The 16,822-nt window shown below is 31.9% G+C and overlaps 1 protein-coding gene across 1 annotated transcript in view; it reads right to left on the bottom strand.

Moving 5' to 3' along the window:
• PCDH15 (protocadherin-related 15) overlaps positions 1 to 16,822 on the bottom strand; it is a 565,802-nt gene that overhangs the window by 25,935 nt on the left and 523,045 nt on the right. Inside the window, exon 25 of the mRNA XM_004681080.1 lies at positions 12,358 to 12,446. Within this exon, the coding sequence (XP_004681137.1) occupies positions 12,358 to 12,446 (89 nt within the window). The remainder of the gene's footprint in view (positions 1 to 12,357; positions 12,447 to 16,822) is intronic.

Here is a 16,822-nt window from a genome sequence, read left to right as displayed (position 1 = left end):
TACAATAAATCACGTGCTTGGATAAATGCTATCTATATCATAAAATTGTATTTAGTGTTTATAAGATTAAAGAGTAATATGATTTTTAAAAAAGGCATTAACATTTCATTTATAAGTTGACATTTTTTCTTTTTCTTTTTTTTTTTCTCTTTGCTGCCAAACATATTAGTTGCTTTAAAAAAACACACTGTTATTTCATTTTGAGGAATTAGCTTTGTCCTAATAGTTGTATCTGTTAAGACTTTAATTAGTGATACTGTCCTGCCTTTGCTCCCTGCAAAAACAAACAAAACCAAATCAGGTCATTTCATTTTCTCTTTGGATTTGATCTTTAGTCAGAAACAAGCGATTAAAATGGTTGGAACTTATCCACTTGAGGTTCAATATTTCATCACACTGAAATTTCAAATCCACATATTATTTATAAGAGGCTTTGCTTCCCAGACCTCTGAAACAGCCCTTGTTCTTGACTATTTCCTAGTCTGTGTTTCATCCTTGAGCTGATACTGTCATCACCCAATAGCCTCTAAAAAAGGTACCATTGCAGAGGTGAGCCTCAGTTAATTTCAACCACATCAGAACTAATCTGCATCTTTTATTTAAGGTCTAGCTGTACCAAAGAACAAGTCATTTTTCTAATTCTTTCATGGTGATGCCTGTCTAGTCGTCTTCCTCTAATTGGTCCCACAGAACACTTTATAATTGTATTGATCACATATTTTTCATTCTGTTTAAAGCTGAAGGATACTTAAAATAGAATTAAATAACAATTTATATTATTAAATTTAATCAAATTCTATGGAGCCATATATTAATTTAAAATGAGAGTACTATGGTAACAGATAGCAAAAGAGTTTTGGTTATGTGAAACTGTCTCGAACAAAGGATTGTTTTTGACTTTCTAACAAACAGATAAAGCACAAATTAATTAGGGTAATTATTCATTAAACAAAATCAAATTTTCATGTAGGATTTATTTTACTTTCACATAAAAGCTGTGTAGCATATTCATAATATTTAGTATATATAACTGTCTTTATAGAAAATTTTGAAAAGTCTAGGCTTCTAAGGAAATATGTTAATATAATTAGCAATCACATTCCTGAGTATATTAAAGTATATACATGTATGTATTTTATATAAATGTACATTTATGTTTTATGTTTTCATATATAGATGTATTTTAACTACATACGCAAACATGTTTCACTGTACTACCCTATTATACTTAAAGCTCAGTACAGAGCTTTAATAGTAAGCTTGAATGATTTTCTTAGAATAAAAGTAGAAAGTCATACTTAACCAAAATTTTTTCTATGCAAATGCTTTTTTAAATTTTTTTATTTTATAACAGTTCATTTTTACATCATTTTGTACTTTTTTTTTTCCATCTCAATTGTAATCCCCCGGGGTTTCCCATCACCAAGTCACCCGTGTGCCATCACCATAATCCCATTCACTTCCCTCGCAAATGCTTTTTTTTTTAAAGAACAAAGTTAGTGTAGCAATATAAAACCGATTCAGTTAACTGATATTACTCTCAAACCAAACTACTTTTGAAGATACATCTAAATCTTAACCTATAACATTACTTAATCCAGTTACCTATATGCCTATCTTCAATTAGTTTCAACCAGAAATCACATTTTCATATATATATATATGAAATATATACTTTCATATATATATATATATAGGTATAGAGGCTTTACTGAAATAGTTTTCTAGCAGAATTAAACTTTTACTTATGGTTGATTTAACTTTTATTTTTTCTACACTAAAATGATTACAGTGCTTATCTCCTCAATGACCTACTTGTATGAATGAGCTAGGCAAAAAAATGACCATTTGATGAGAATTACTGACCTTTTATGCTCAGACACTCTCAAATAAAAGACAGATTGAATATTTTTCCATTCCATATTTAATTTTTTTAAATTGAAGTAAGAGTGCATTGTAACATGCAAATTTCAGTTGTGTGTCACTATAAATCAATATATTATTTGCTACTGAAGTCTAGTTCTGTCCTCACCACACAACTCTTTACTTAATTTATACCCTGTTTTCAACCCTTCCTAAGAAACACTGTAATAGGAAGAATGGTCAGTCTGGTGCTGACCCATAAGTATACACTCAAATTAAACCTCCAACATCTGCTAACTTTGTCTCTGTGGAAATTATTCAGCCTCTCAAAGTTTTAGGAAACTCATCTTTACAGGGGGGAAATAATGTTTAAAGAATATCTGTGAGATATCACATAGCACCAAGTCCACACAATACATCAAAAAGCAACATGCGAGCTATTTGCTGTGCCAGTTATAGAAACCTTTCAGATTTCATGATTGCAAACTCTACTTAGCCTTTTGTTGAAGTAAATGGCTTACATTTAACTAGCAAGAAAGGGAACTCTACCTCAGCTACTTGTCAATATTTTCCACAAGCCTGGCTAAAAGAATCAATAGGCATTGCAGATGGCTGAAGGGATATGTACAGGTTTTCTCAATAGTCCACCTTTTTTTTTTTTCCTGTTAATATAGACCCTAGAGACTCTACCTACACTTTATCTTAAGTAATGCTCCAGTTATCATGAATACTGTGTTCATTACATGAGGAGCTAGCCTATCTGTAATGCCTCAGAGGACAAAAACATTTTCCTTCAGTCTGGCATTTGACTGAGAAAGAGTTCCACCTTTCCACCAGAAAAGCTTTTCCTTTTTTTAAAGTTAAAACCAATTCTGTTCTGTTTTGTTTATTTTATTCTTTCACGCCACAAAATCATGAAAACCAAGTTTATGACTATTCTCCTTAGGGATCTGCAGGGTTCCCCAGCATGTCTATTAGTAGTCTCACTCTGGCTCCTTTAATTTCTGTTCTGTTTGTTTATTTTTCTGACTCATGTAAAATGTAATTTACCTTGTTTTCTGTGTGAAGCATTTTAAACTGCTTTAAAATCATTTTGAATAAGGTAGAACATTTTAAAAGAATTACATTTAGCCTATGATTCAACTTAGACAAAAATTTAAGCATCTAAAATACTATTTATATTGCTTCTGATATAACTTTTCATATATAAGCTTATGGTTGAATTTCTCATACTAAAAAAGGAATAACAGAGAGGTAAATTGTGTATAAAGTGGAAAAATTAAGAGAAAAAATAACTAATAGAATAGAGGAACTGAGTTTTGCTCCTCAGGTACCAGAATTGAATAGCCACATACAGTAACAAACATTTGTCATATGTCATGGTTTGGGGTGATTTATAGATTAATACATTGTTTCAGGTGGCAAAACTTTTGAGTCATAAAACATATAAGAACAGTGAGTGTAGAAATAACTTTGAAAGGGATATCTGTCACCTGTGCATTTTGGAATCTGCAAAACAACACTAATGTAAATATTTCAAACATATCGTAACCTATGTTTACCCTGAAATTGTTTTGTGTTTGGTGAAAAACTGAAAATAAACTTAACTCAATGGTGTGATGTGTAGGAAAAGTAAGTCAGATTATAAAGCCACTTGAATTACCTATGCCACCCTTTTCCTTTTTCTATTTCTCTTTCCCATTTCATCAATTGTTATTTCTAATAATCTTTTGATAAATGATTAATGTAATAGGAAACTAGAAAATGTTTAGCTAGTGTATTTTTTTTTTAACCTTTAGAATATGAACAACTTCTTTTCCTTAAATCACAGAATGGAATGTGCCTATGTAAATCAACTTGTTCCTCTGTCATACATTGATAAGTATTCAAATTCTTCTAAAATCTGTACTACAAATCAGACATTTAAATGAGATTACAGCCAATATTCCACTTAGGGATTATAGCCGAAATGTCTCTAATGAATTAAATTGATTTTTTATTTAACACAATTTATCACCATCTATCCCTAAACAGAATATTAGCAGCGATTCTATTTTAGTTAATATTTACAATATTCTCACAGAACAGATAGGTGTGATTTTAAGAATATCTGTATCTGTTCTAAAATGCAAAATATATTGAAGTGTTTTCCATTAAAATATTTTTTCTGTTAAGGAATATTCTGCTTATCTTTATTTTAAAAGATTTATTTATTCATGCATACAAGAACTGAGACATAGGCCAGAGGTGCAGGGATGAGAAGATTCACCAAAAACTGTGGGGAGCAGGACAGGCAGATCTATTGACATGCACTGCTGAGGTGAGCAACAGAGGAGACAGGAGAGGTCTGCTGCGCCCTTGGGTTACCTTCCTGACTGGGGATCAAATTCCTGCAGTGTAGCTGGGGACTACTTGATAGTACTGTCTTTAACCCCTGTTCCATCAGAAAAGCACTGTACTTACCTCTTTTGGAAAGCAGCAGCAATAATTCAATTATTTACAGCATTTTTATCAGCAAAACTACAATATCCTCACTGGAGTCACAGGAATTGTTTTGTTTTAGCAATTTTTCCCCAAAAAATGAGTATTAAAAAAAGCAAATGTTTGCACACACAGCTCTTTTTTTAACTTCTGCTTTTATGCATTTTAAAAAATTTATTTACTTTTTACATTATAGGATTTCTTCTCTCAGGTATGGTAATCATAATTTTCCCACCACCTAAGTATCCACAGTCTTCTACCATAATCCACAAGCATTCTACCCTGATCCACCTCTTCTCTACTTTCTACCACACCCTTATGAGCGTCTTAGGTCATAAAGGAGAAAGAATATTGATTGGGAGAAACTATAATGTCTAAATGTGACAATTAAACCCCATTATTGTTTTACAATGTGTGTTACTAAGAAAAAGGGGAAGACAACCATTTTTCTGTAGCTCATATATGTAAGTTAGCAATATTAACTGAGAATGTGTATTTACTATTCTTTAACATATATTTTGTATTTCCCAACATAAATGGATGTGGTTTTGACTATAAAATCAGAAATGTTGGGGCCTTTCTGGTGGCACAATGTGTTAAAGCACTGCACTGTGCGGCTGTCCATAGCCACTGCAGCATGAGTTCGACTTCCAGCCAGGAATGTTACCCACAACGTGTGGTAGACCTCTCCTGACCCACCTGCTGCTCCCCTCAGCAGTATATTTCAGTCAATCCTTTCTGCTCCCCACTCTGTCTCTGGTGAATCCTCTTACACACTACCCACACATCTCTTCCTTGTACCCCAGTTCTGGTATGCATAAATAAATAAATCTTAGTGCTGTGCTTTAACCCACTGTGTGACCAGGGAGGGCCAAAATAAATAAATCTTAAAAAAAATCAGAGGTGTCTTTATGAATGATGAATATGTAACCATTAAAATATCAAACAAAGCTATTGAAACACATCAGCATACATGACTATTTAATAAATCAATTTATAATCAGTAGAATCTTAGGATAAACAAATGGCTTTTGCTTCCATTAATTCTGCATATAGGAAAATACAATTGATACAAACACACACACACACCTATATATATATATATATATATATAATATATATATATGTATGTATATTACACATATACATACATATATATATCACACCTAGATACATTATCTATATTACATATTTCACTAAAAATAAAACATATATATATATAAAACATATATATTTCACTAAAAATAAGACTTTTTCAAATGGCATAAAGTCACAAAAATTAGTATTTTTTCTAATAACATTCATTCATATGTATTAAACACATACCTATATATATAATGTATATATGTGTTAAACACACACCTAGATGTATATTTACATGTAACATACATTGTATATATTATATATGTGACATATATGTTAATATATGACATATATGTTATATTTTATGTAGATATACTACATCTAAGGTGTGTTTAACACATATAATATATACATTATATATGTGCTTAATACATATGAATATATTACACATGTACTATGTGTGTGTGTTTAATACACATGAATAAATGTTATCAGAAAAATACTAATTTTTGTGATTTTATGCCATTTGAAAAAGTTTTATTTTTAGTGAAATAAATTTATATTATACTATGATAACATTTTCAAATAGCTAAAAATGTATATAAATTAAAACACATTAAGTCACTCCTAGAACATGAAAGTCTTGGTGTCACCTTTTTTCTTTGTTATCTTACAGGGCCCCAGCACCAAAGAGTGGGGACCTTTGCCCTCTAGTGGAAGATTCATGAGGAAGCACTAGCTGTAGTTGAACCAGGCAAGTCATTATTAGAAAGACCCATGAGTGATGGAGTCAGTTTGGCAAAGGAGAATATAACTGGCTCCAAAGGGAGTTAGAAGATACTTATGTCTAAGAGGTGGGGAGGAGAGCAGCTTCATGGCTTATTCATGTGCTGTGACTGGGCCTGCTGAGGTGGATTATATTCCAATACACATGTGGGTAGATTGTGAGATAAGCATTAGGGAGGATATGGTAATGACACATGGGTGAAGTGTTAATGGCAAGTCCACGGGGATTTCAACTGAGATGAAAACATGTACAAAATGAAGATGTAAAATATGTAACAAACAAATAAATAAACCTATCATAATGCCTAATGATAGTGTAGCTTTCTGAATTAGACAGAGCTTCTCAGTCCACTGTTGAGTCCAAACAGGGCCAGGGCAACTCATCCTTCATGCTGCAATTTCTTTTACCTAGGCTGCCACAGAGATGCTTCCATACTGTGAACTTGTGGCCTGGAGGCTGCTGAAGGGACATGGAAGGCTGGTTTTTGTGCAGGAAAAATTCATGCCAGAGTCTGCACAGGTGAATTACAAATAAACTAGCAAAGTAAGAGTAAATGTGGGTAGAGTCACAGGCGAATCACACCTTGTATCTTAAAGATCCTTAATAAAAACTTGGTTAGTTTAAAGGGACAAAGGCTAACAGATGGGATTCTGACCAATTTTGTTTAAGAAGATCACAGGGCCTAACATCCTTTTGGTAAAGTAGGAGAGGAGAAGTTTGACAAAAATGGTGCCTAGTGTGAGGGAAGTTTCTGGACTAATAGGATTTGGGTAGCTTTGGTTTAGAATGTGTAGAGATGTTCCTTTGTATTTTTCAGAATTATTGGTCAGGGACGGGTGTGGCTGCAGCATTTGTACTAAACTGTTTTTCCTAAACTTCAGTACACTGAAAACATGAAATTTAAAATTCTCCCATAAGACAGCTGAATTTGAAATTTCTAACCTAGTCCAGATTTCAAGGACCAATGCATTCAAGTTATGTGTGCAATGTACATGAGTAACAGTATCAAAAACTATTTTGTAGAAGTCTAGTTATATTTTAGGCCATCTTTAATTCTGAAAAGAAGCTTTTTTGGGCTAAAATTTATGCCCCAAAATAGCGATGCCCATTGCAACGCCACCTATTTGCCAAATATAAAGTATTATTTTCTCATAACCCAGTGAGTTGAAAATAAGTATTTCCTCTTGTAAAGGAAGAAAGTTACTTCTCTACAAAAACAAAGCCCTAAAAAGCCTTTCAAAAAAATCGCAGAAATCCCCTTTGTGTCAAAACTATCAGCTACCGAGACTGAATAAAATCAAATGATATATTTTTAAAGGATTTTTTACTTACACTTAATATTAAAAGTATGCCTCCATTTTATGAATTTGTGTTTTATTTTATGACTTGATTCAATTTATTTTATAACTATTTTGCATTTACTAAACATTATTTTGAAAATATGTATTACAGATATATCTATGCTTCATTATTTAATAACAATTAGATATTTTATGGTCATTCTCTGTTGATAGCCTCTTAATTTCAACTACAATTTTTGTGTTAAGTATATGTTGAGAAAATTTGCATATGATTGGCATTACTTATAGCAATTTTAAATCAGAATACAGCAGGCAAGGCTGCACAATTAAATTCTCAGATTCAATAACATTTCATATATTCCAGGTGGACTTATGTTTTTAAGATGTTTTCAAGGAATTCACAGGATAACATCATAGGATAATGCCACAGGTGAAATAAATGATAGAAGGGGAAATAACTTTAATGTATGATTAAGACAGTGGCTGTAGGAAGGAGATAAAAGAGTTCTAATCAATTACCAAGCTGGGAAATTAACAGGCTAGTAGTAGAGGAGCTGACATCCATGTATTTATTGAGGTGAAATAAATGTTGCTAAATAAAATCAATTCTCTCTGAGAACAGGATTCAACTACTTTCACATAGATGATTTCATTAAAGTCTTTAGTGACTGGGTAAGGCAAATGATATTTCTATTTTTTCCACTTGTTCAGATCAAAAACCTCAAAGTCATTATGTTTTACCTTATACATCCAATCCAAGGTAGAATATCTTTCTTCTAATTCCTTCTCTCTATAGCCATCCTGCCATGCCCAAACTACAATGATAAGTCTTCTGGACAATGATTATATTCTCATAAGTGGTCACATGAGCTCCTACTCAACAACCTTTGAAACTTAAGCTAGAACATGGTTTGCTCATGTAAAACTATGGCTAGTCTTTCCCAAAATATTTTAATACAAGTTAGATAAGAAAAACCAAATTTTATAAACACCTTGAAAATTTTAAAATGGTGAGATTTTAATATCTTAATTTAAATTAATAGACCCCAAATCTGTCATTTCAATATGTAATCCATATCAAAATTTAATGAGCTATTTTACATTCATTACATTTGTGGCCAGTTTTTAGAATCTGATTGTGCATTTTAAACTTAAAAGAACTTTGGCCCTCCCTGGTGGCGCAGTGTGTTAAAGCACAGCACTGAGAAGCTAAAGCCACTTCCGCATGGGTTCCATTCCTGCCTGCCCCGGAGGAGACTACATGGTGTGGCAGACCTCTCCTGACCCGCCCGCTGCTCCCCTCAGCAGTATACTTCTTCCATCTGCCTGTTTGCTCCCCACTCTGTCTCTGGTGAAGCCTCTCGCCGCCCCTGCACCTCTGGCCTGTACCCCAGTTCTGTATGCATAAATAAATAAATCTTTAAAAAAAAGAAAAACTTAAAAGAACCTCTTATTTGAACCTGATACATTGCAAGCACTGAATAACCATTTGTAGTTACTGGCCATCTGATCGGCAGACTGTCTTATCAACTTTGTATCTCCTATACAGTAAAATGCTAAATCTTGCAAGTGGCCTGAGAAGTCCCATATAACTCATTTTTTGTCTTGCTATCTATAGATTGACAGACCAAACATGCCTCCACTTTTGCAATTTTCTCTCTCTGTGATAAGTGCCTTCAGCATCCCCCAATTCTTCCCCATCCCAACACATACATATCAATATAAGTACATGCTTTTCCTTCAGGTTACTGCTCCTATTCAACTTATCAGTACTCTAAGTACTTATCAGTACTACTTCCAGTAGGAATTCTTATTTGGTCCTGCCACAGGGAAATACTACTTCCCTTTTGTTATGTTATATTGCTATCTGTATTTACTTTTTTTTTTATTGGATTTATCACTACCTAACATCCTATGTGTTTGACTTATTATTACTTTTCTCTTTTGTACCAAATAGAATGAACAGAGCATTTGCTATTGTTCACTGTTAATCTCTAATGTTTATAACCAGCAACTATTTTTTTATTTTATGAATAAATCTATAGTATTAAAATATGGATATTAGTACTTTAAAGAGCTGAAATACAGGATCAAGAGCACCTATCTAATCTTTGATGAACAGAGGCTTTAGTCTACTTCCTCTGAATTCAAAAGCAACAAGAGCTATCTGGGAGGGGAAAAATTAATAAATGGCTTAGAAATTTCACATACGAATTTCCTGAAAGTGGCTCTCCCTGTTGGCGCAGCAGGTTAAAGCACTGCATAAGAAGATTAAGCCATTTCCTTTTGAGTTCGATCCCTGCCTGCCCGCCTGCCCCGGAGGAGATCCACATGGCGTGGCAGACCTCTCCTGACCTGCCTGCTGCTCCCCTCAGCAGTGTACTTCTTCCATCTGCCTGTTCTGCTCCCCACTCTGTCCCTGGTGAATCCTTTCACCCTCTGCATCTCTGGCCTGTACCCTAGCTCTGTATGAATAAATAAATCTTTAAAAAAAAAAAATTCCTAAAAGTGTCTTGTTTGATTAGGACAAATAAACATTGCATTTTTTTTCTCTCTACAAAGGATACAAAGGATAATACTCTAAATTAGGAGTTGACAAGACAAAACTCATAGGTCAATCCATACTGCTACCTGGTTTTGGAATTCAAGATTAATTTATAAAAATATTGTGTTAATAAAGTTATTAATAAGTGTTTTAATCTAAGTTATTAACATTTAAATATTCTAATAGAAATGGCTAAAGTAAAATCAAGTAATACTAATAAAATTATACAATTCATTAAAAATATAAATATTTTATTTTATTAAAACATCATCTCCCCTTCAGTAAAAATTTCCATGAATCCTCCAATTCTAAGAGGGTAAATATGGTTAAATAAAACAATTTGTTTATTTGCCTTTCAATTTAACCTTCCCCCTATATTAATTCTAATTTATTATACTGATTAAATAAAACATAAGTGCTAGCATTTATTGTTTACAATTTCACAGGGAGCCCTCCCAAGAGATTTTATGGTTCTTATCCTAGAAATTTATGTCTCGGCTAGAGTTCTAAAGCTTATTTTGCAACCTTAATTCCAGGAGCTATAAATTAATTATACAGTCACATTTCAGATACTGCATAAATATTTCATGGTGATAGGCTATTCTACACCAGATAAATATCTAATTCAGTAATGCCCTACTATTATTGAGTTTTCATATTGTATTTAGACTTAGAGAAATGTTCAGGCAACTATGAAATCTAAATTATCAATTTCAATTCATACTGCAATGCATTATTTCCAAATACTTTATGAAAATACTATTTCTCTAAGTTTTTTGATATTTATATTTCAGAATCCTAAATTGTTTCTTGGTAAAGTGAAAGGAGAATGGAGAAGACATGCAATACATAGATGACTTAGCTGCTGCTTCAGACACTATTGCCAGTCAATTTTTTGGCTATGGTAAGTTGTCCCTATCCTCATTCTCACAGCTGATTTTCCTGATTCTCAATTTCAAAATTTATAAGTAAGAGAAACAGAAGGCTCGTAAAGATATAATCCTAAATTCAAACTAAAAGACTCCTGAACATAGATATGTAAGATCTCCTGGAGTAAGCATAAAGTATCCCTAGAAATTTTGTATACATTTATATAATTATAAATGATTGTTTCCTTTATCAAAGAAGACATAGAGATGGCCAGCAAGCACATTTAAAAACATTCATAGTCACTTATCTCCAGGAAAATACAAATAAATAAAAATCACAAAAAGATACCATACTTACATGTGAGAATGGCTATATGAAAAAAGAGGGACAGCAAGTGCTCATGAAGATGTGAAGAAAAAGGAAATCTTGTACACTGTTGGTGGCAATATTAACTGGTTTGTACAGGCAATACGTAAACTAGTATGGAGGTTCTAAAGCTATACACACACACACACACCAAATAATCCAGAAATTCTATGTTTAGGTTTCTCTTAAATAATGAAAAACAAACAAACAAAAAACACTACTGAACAGCCAAGTTATAGAAACAACTTAATGCTTAATGACATATCAGTGGATTAAAAAGCGGTGGTATATATAAGCTGGTATATATACATAGTGGAATACTATTTGCTATTTGTGAACAACACAGATATAAACAGAGGGAGTTATGTTAAGTGAAATAAGTTAGGAGAAAATTATATACCAATTACTTGGCTCATATATATAATATAAAAACAGTAGTTTCCTATTTTGAAATATAGGAACAGTGACAAAGTCAAACACATACAAACTCTTGTAATCTGTTTGCAGATTTTAGGTTACCAGAAGGGATGGAGTAAGGCCCAAGGACTATGGTAAATGTGGTGTGCCAATATATATTTGAAGAGATGTGAATCTGTGCTACTAAACCATATCCAGTGTTGTAAAATCTGTCACCCCAACTTATTATGTCTTATGCATACATATAATATTTAAGATTAGTCAAATGATGTTCCCAATAATAAGCTTTACCTACATAGTCACACCATTAAAAAATAACATTCCCATGGACTATTAGGATTTCTAAATTTTGAGACATTTTAAACAATTTGGGACAACAAAATCAGAATGCATACTATACACAAATAATGAACATTGTGGATTATTTTGTATATGCAATATTTGATGTTATGCTGATTTACCAATCAAGAACATTCTTAATATCTCTCCTTTAAATTTCGTTTGCACTTGAAGGTGCTTTAAACCTTCATTTATTCCAAATGAACTAGAAAAATATCAACTGAATTATTATTCCAATAGTGTTTATATGTTTAATCTGAAATTTAATCTCTGAATGAAAATAAATAAGTAAAAAAAATAATTACTCTGTCAGATCTTCAATCTTCTTTTCCACTAGAGTAGGAGGCACATTGGAGACAATGACCTGCATATCCAGTTGATTGACAACAGAGACCTGAAATAACAGGGACAAATGTTCACTTAACTTATTACTTGGTAACGTTTATATAATAAAAATAAAATCATTATTTCTTCCTTACAATGCATGCACACAGTAGTTTCCTATTTTGAAATATAGGAAGAGTGATATTTTTAGTTACATAAACTTAAGTTTCTGGGAAAGGTTAAAGACAATAGGATATCTGTTATTTACCTAAAAAAAATAAAATTTTCTATGTGAATTGCACTGTTAATTTTGTTTGCCTTCTTGCTTATTTACTAATGCAACAAAGGTATTTTTGCTTGCTTTATGATGTAAAATTGCATTATAACATGCTTCAGGTCTATGTCACTAAAAACATGTCTATAAACTGTATCTACCACTACAATATCCAAGTCCATCCTTTATCATACAATTAACCTTTTTGATCCAATTTATTTGTTTTTAACTGGTTATAAAAGAACAGAGAACAATGGAAAACAGACCCTACTAAACTTTATGAATCTTTAGAAATCATTTATTCATTGTGACTAATAATCACAGCTAAGACTTAACTCAAATTCATTCCATGAAATCATCATATATAACTTTCATATCTGCTTTCATCAACTTTATAGTTGTGCAGATATAGAGATATTTTCATGCAGATATATATTTATATATTGAGATAAAATGAGCTAATTACATAAGTTTATGCCTCTGTCCTATTCACTTAATATTTACTGAATTCCTTCACAGTTCTTTAGACAAATGGAAGAAAAATAAAAGCATTTATTCTGTGCTCACAACATAGCATTTACCTATTCTTTCAGTAATCTATAAGTTTTAACTCCAGTTTTTAAATAAGAAAACTAATAAAGGGATAGTAAAGGGATGTTTAATAACATGGTTTCCATTTAAACACAGCTTTAGAGTATGTGCTCTTTACTACTGCACAAAACTAATATGAAAATGTTAAGTAAAATCCCATATTGTCCTATGCAAATATACAATATGTACTATTAAAATTGTTTAAATGCATGTGCACTGGAGCCATGAACTGAATAATTTGGATTAAGTGCATTTAGTAGCATATTTTTGACTACAATCTACCATATAGAATAATTCCATGGATACATACATGCATGCATACATACATATATAAACACATATATATGTATATACATACACACATACATACATATATGCACATATAAAGTTCAATTTATATACAACTTCTCTACTTCTCTACATAAGCTTTCATAGATGACCAATCAAGAGTCATAAACAAAAGTGCCCCCAGTACCTGGCAGGAAATATAATGTATAAAATAATTAAATGCATGAATTAAAATGACAGGGGAAAATGAATTTGTGACAAATCAGAGAACATGATTTACCTAAGAGGGCAAGTGCTACTCATTTGTAGTAAATATTTCCATGTAGGAGAACAGGTCTATATTAGTCAATTTTTTTCATTTTCCAGTAAAAGTAAACCCAAAATGTAATATGAAATATTTTCAATTAGTTAGAGATCTTTTGAAATATCTATCAGCCTAATTTGCCAGTTCTGCCTCTGAGAAATAAAAAGACATAAATTGTGTGGAAATTTTTTTTGATCTCTAGTAGTTAATATATACAATACAATTTCTGTATATAATCTTCCTCAGGGCAGTGCAAATCAAATGCACTATAATATACAATCTCACACCTGTGAAAATGGCCAATATATATAAAAAAAAAAGCCAAAAAACTAGACATCAACTATTGGTGAGAGTGTGGAGGAAAAGAAGCCTTATACATTGCTGGTAGGAATTTAGACTAGTCCATCACCTATAGAAAGCAGTGTGGAGGTTTCTCAAAATACTAAAAATTGGTACACCATATGGTCTAGCAACCCCACTGCTATGTATCTACATGAAGAATGTAAGGACACTCACCGGAAAGTATATATGTACCCCTTATGTTCACTGTAGCACTTTTTACAATAGCTGAATGATAGAAAAATCCTAATGCCCAATGACAGGTTAATGGACTAAGCAAATGTGGTATTTATACACAATTAACTACTGCTTAAATATGAAATGAATTCTGTCACTTGCTGCAACATAGATGGAACTGGAAGAGATTATGCAAAGTGAAATGAGTCAGGAAGATAAAGAAAATCAGTATGGTTTCATTTATATGTGGGATATATATTGAAAAAAAGGGGGGGAGGGGAAATAAAACCAAGCCAATGACAAATTTTAAAAATCAGACAGTAGAAGATGGGAGAGAGCAAAATGGGAAGGGGACACATTGACTTTGGTGAAGAAATATGGAACCTTGGTGGTAGACATCTGAAGATGTGATCCTATAAATCATGTACAGTGTTATAAACCAATAGTACATAAATAGATAAATAAAATCAAGATACAGAATTGAGGATACCAGATGGTGAAAGTATAGAGATAAAAGGATAATCCTATAGTAAACTAGGAATCCTAGTTTACTATAGTAAACTAGGAGGATTCCTAGTTTACTATAGTGGAGAATTATATGTGCTGTATTGGTGAGTGTGGTATGATAACATATCTGAAGAGTTATGAACCTGTTATCTCTAAATCATATACAGTGCTGTAAAACACTGCTTTGATAACAATATAATAATTAAATGTTAAATCCCCATGAAGTGCTACTGCAAGGTTTATATAGAATGTACACACTTTGATACCTCAAATAAAGAAAATAAGCTGTTATAATTTTTTGTCTATCAATGAAATACACCACTGAATCTGGTTTCTTCTGTCATCTCTAGCAAAGTTCTTGTACTCCAGTTCTTATATACATACATAAATAAATCTTTTAAAAAATTTCTAGGTAAGGTGAGAAAGAGAACTAATATTAGTCAAAACACAGAAGTCTAAAAACAGATTTCACAAAAGTCCTTGTAGTTCTTCCTTAAAAATCCCTTATCTTTCATTTTGTTCCATTTGTTTCCATATAATTTACACAGTGCCATCTAATAGAAATATAGTGAGCCACAAATACACTCAGATATTTAATTTAAAAGTTCTGATGTCCACAAAGTGAAAATAAGATACAGTGACTTAAATTCAATACTGTAGTTAAACTAATGTATTAGCTATATTACTTCTCCAACATAGTCAATATAAAACAACCCACTAAGAAGACACTTCAATTTTTGTACACTATTTTTGAAACCCAAGTGTACTTTGTATTGCATGTTAATGTGACTTAGCCATATTTCAAGTACTTAATAGCTTATATACTGAGCACTTACGGAAAGTAGCACTTATGACAAATATACTGAATAACAAAACTCAATGATAAGACCCTCATCATGTTCACTGGACCAATCATAACTGAAAGAAGTATCTTGATAATTTTTTTTAAGATAATTTTATAAACTCTTCTATACCAAAACTGAAGTGGTGGTATATTCAGTGTTAATTTTGATAAGTAATCTAAAATCATTTTAGTTACATTAAAATATATGTAGGTACCTTGTTCTTTGAATGGATCTTTTCCTCATGAATGACCTTTTAACATCTTCTTGCATTGGTTACTTGGAAAATACTGATTCACTAAGGATTATTGATTTTTTAAATATTAATGCATTTCCTCTACATAATATCAAAAATTAACTATTTCATAGGATTACTGTTCTCACCAGGAAACTAAGTAGAGGGAAACTATCAGGTTCACAGAAGTGAATACAAACTTTTCAATAATCTTAACAGATGCTTCATAACGTATGCTATTATTAGGAACAAATACTGTTTTCTTAGAGTGATAGACTCACATATATCATTCAATTTTGTGTAAATGCCCATCAAAATTCAATATAAAGAACCATGTTTTGCCTCTAAGTTCTTCTTTCAATAAAATATTTCTTAAAAAAGCAACTAATTCAACTATAATAGTACTTCTCCTTGAAACAGTCATCAAGAATCTCTTAACAGCAAAATGTTTTCTGTACACTTTTCATTGCATGAAATGTTAAAAAAAATAGTCAAGAATGGGTTTTTTAGAAGTAACATGTTTAAATATGGGCATTCTTAATTGAAAGTGACTTTCTTTATCCAATCATGTATGACTAAAAAGTACACAATGGAAAAACAAGTGTAAAAGTGCAAGCACAGGGACAAAAAGGCAAATAATGTTCTGGCATATGCAAGTAAAAAAAACTGATTTTGTGTAACCAGATATTTATTTTGGGCACCCTCAGTCTCTATAGACTTCTCTTGTAGGACTTTTAATTCTCATTTTAATCAAGAGACAATAAATTCATAAACAGACAGAATACCCAACATATGCCAGAAATTATTGTAATTTCTTGATATACATTGGGAAATTGGGAAATATATCAAATAATACTAAAACACACGCGCGCACACACACACACACACA

This window comes from Condylura cristata, unplaced genomic scaffold, assembly GCF_000260355.1.
Source record: "Condylura cristata isolate star-nosed mole 26May11 unplaced genomic scaffold, ConCri1.0 scaffold00011, whole genome shotgun sequence".
NCBI classification, from domain to species: Eukaryota; Metazoa; Chordata; class Mammalia; order Eulipotyphla; family Talpidae; genus Condylura; species Condylura cristata.
Note: the sequence above shows the minus strand (reverse complement) of the source record. Positions and strands in the feature narration are given on the sequence as shown.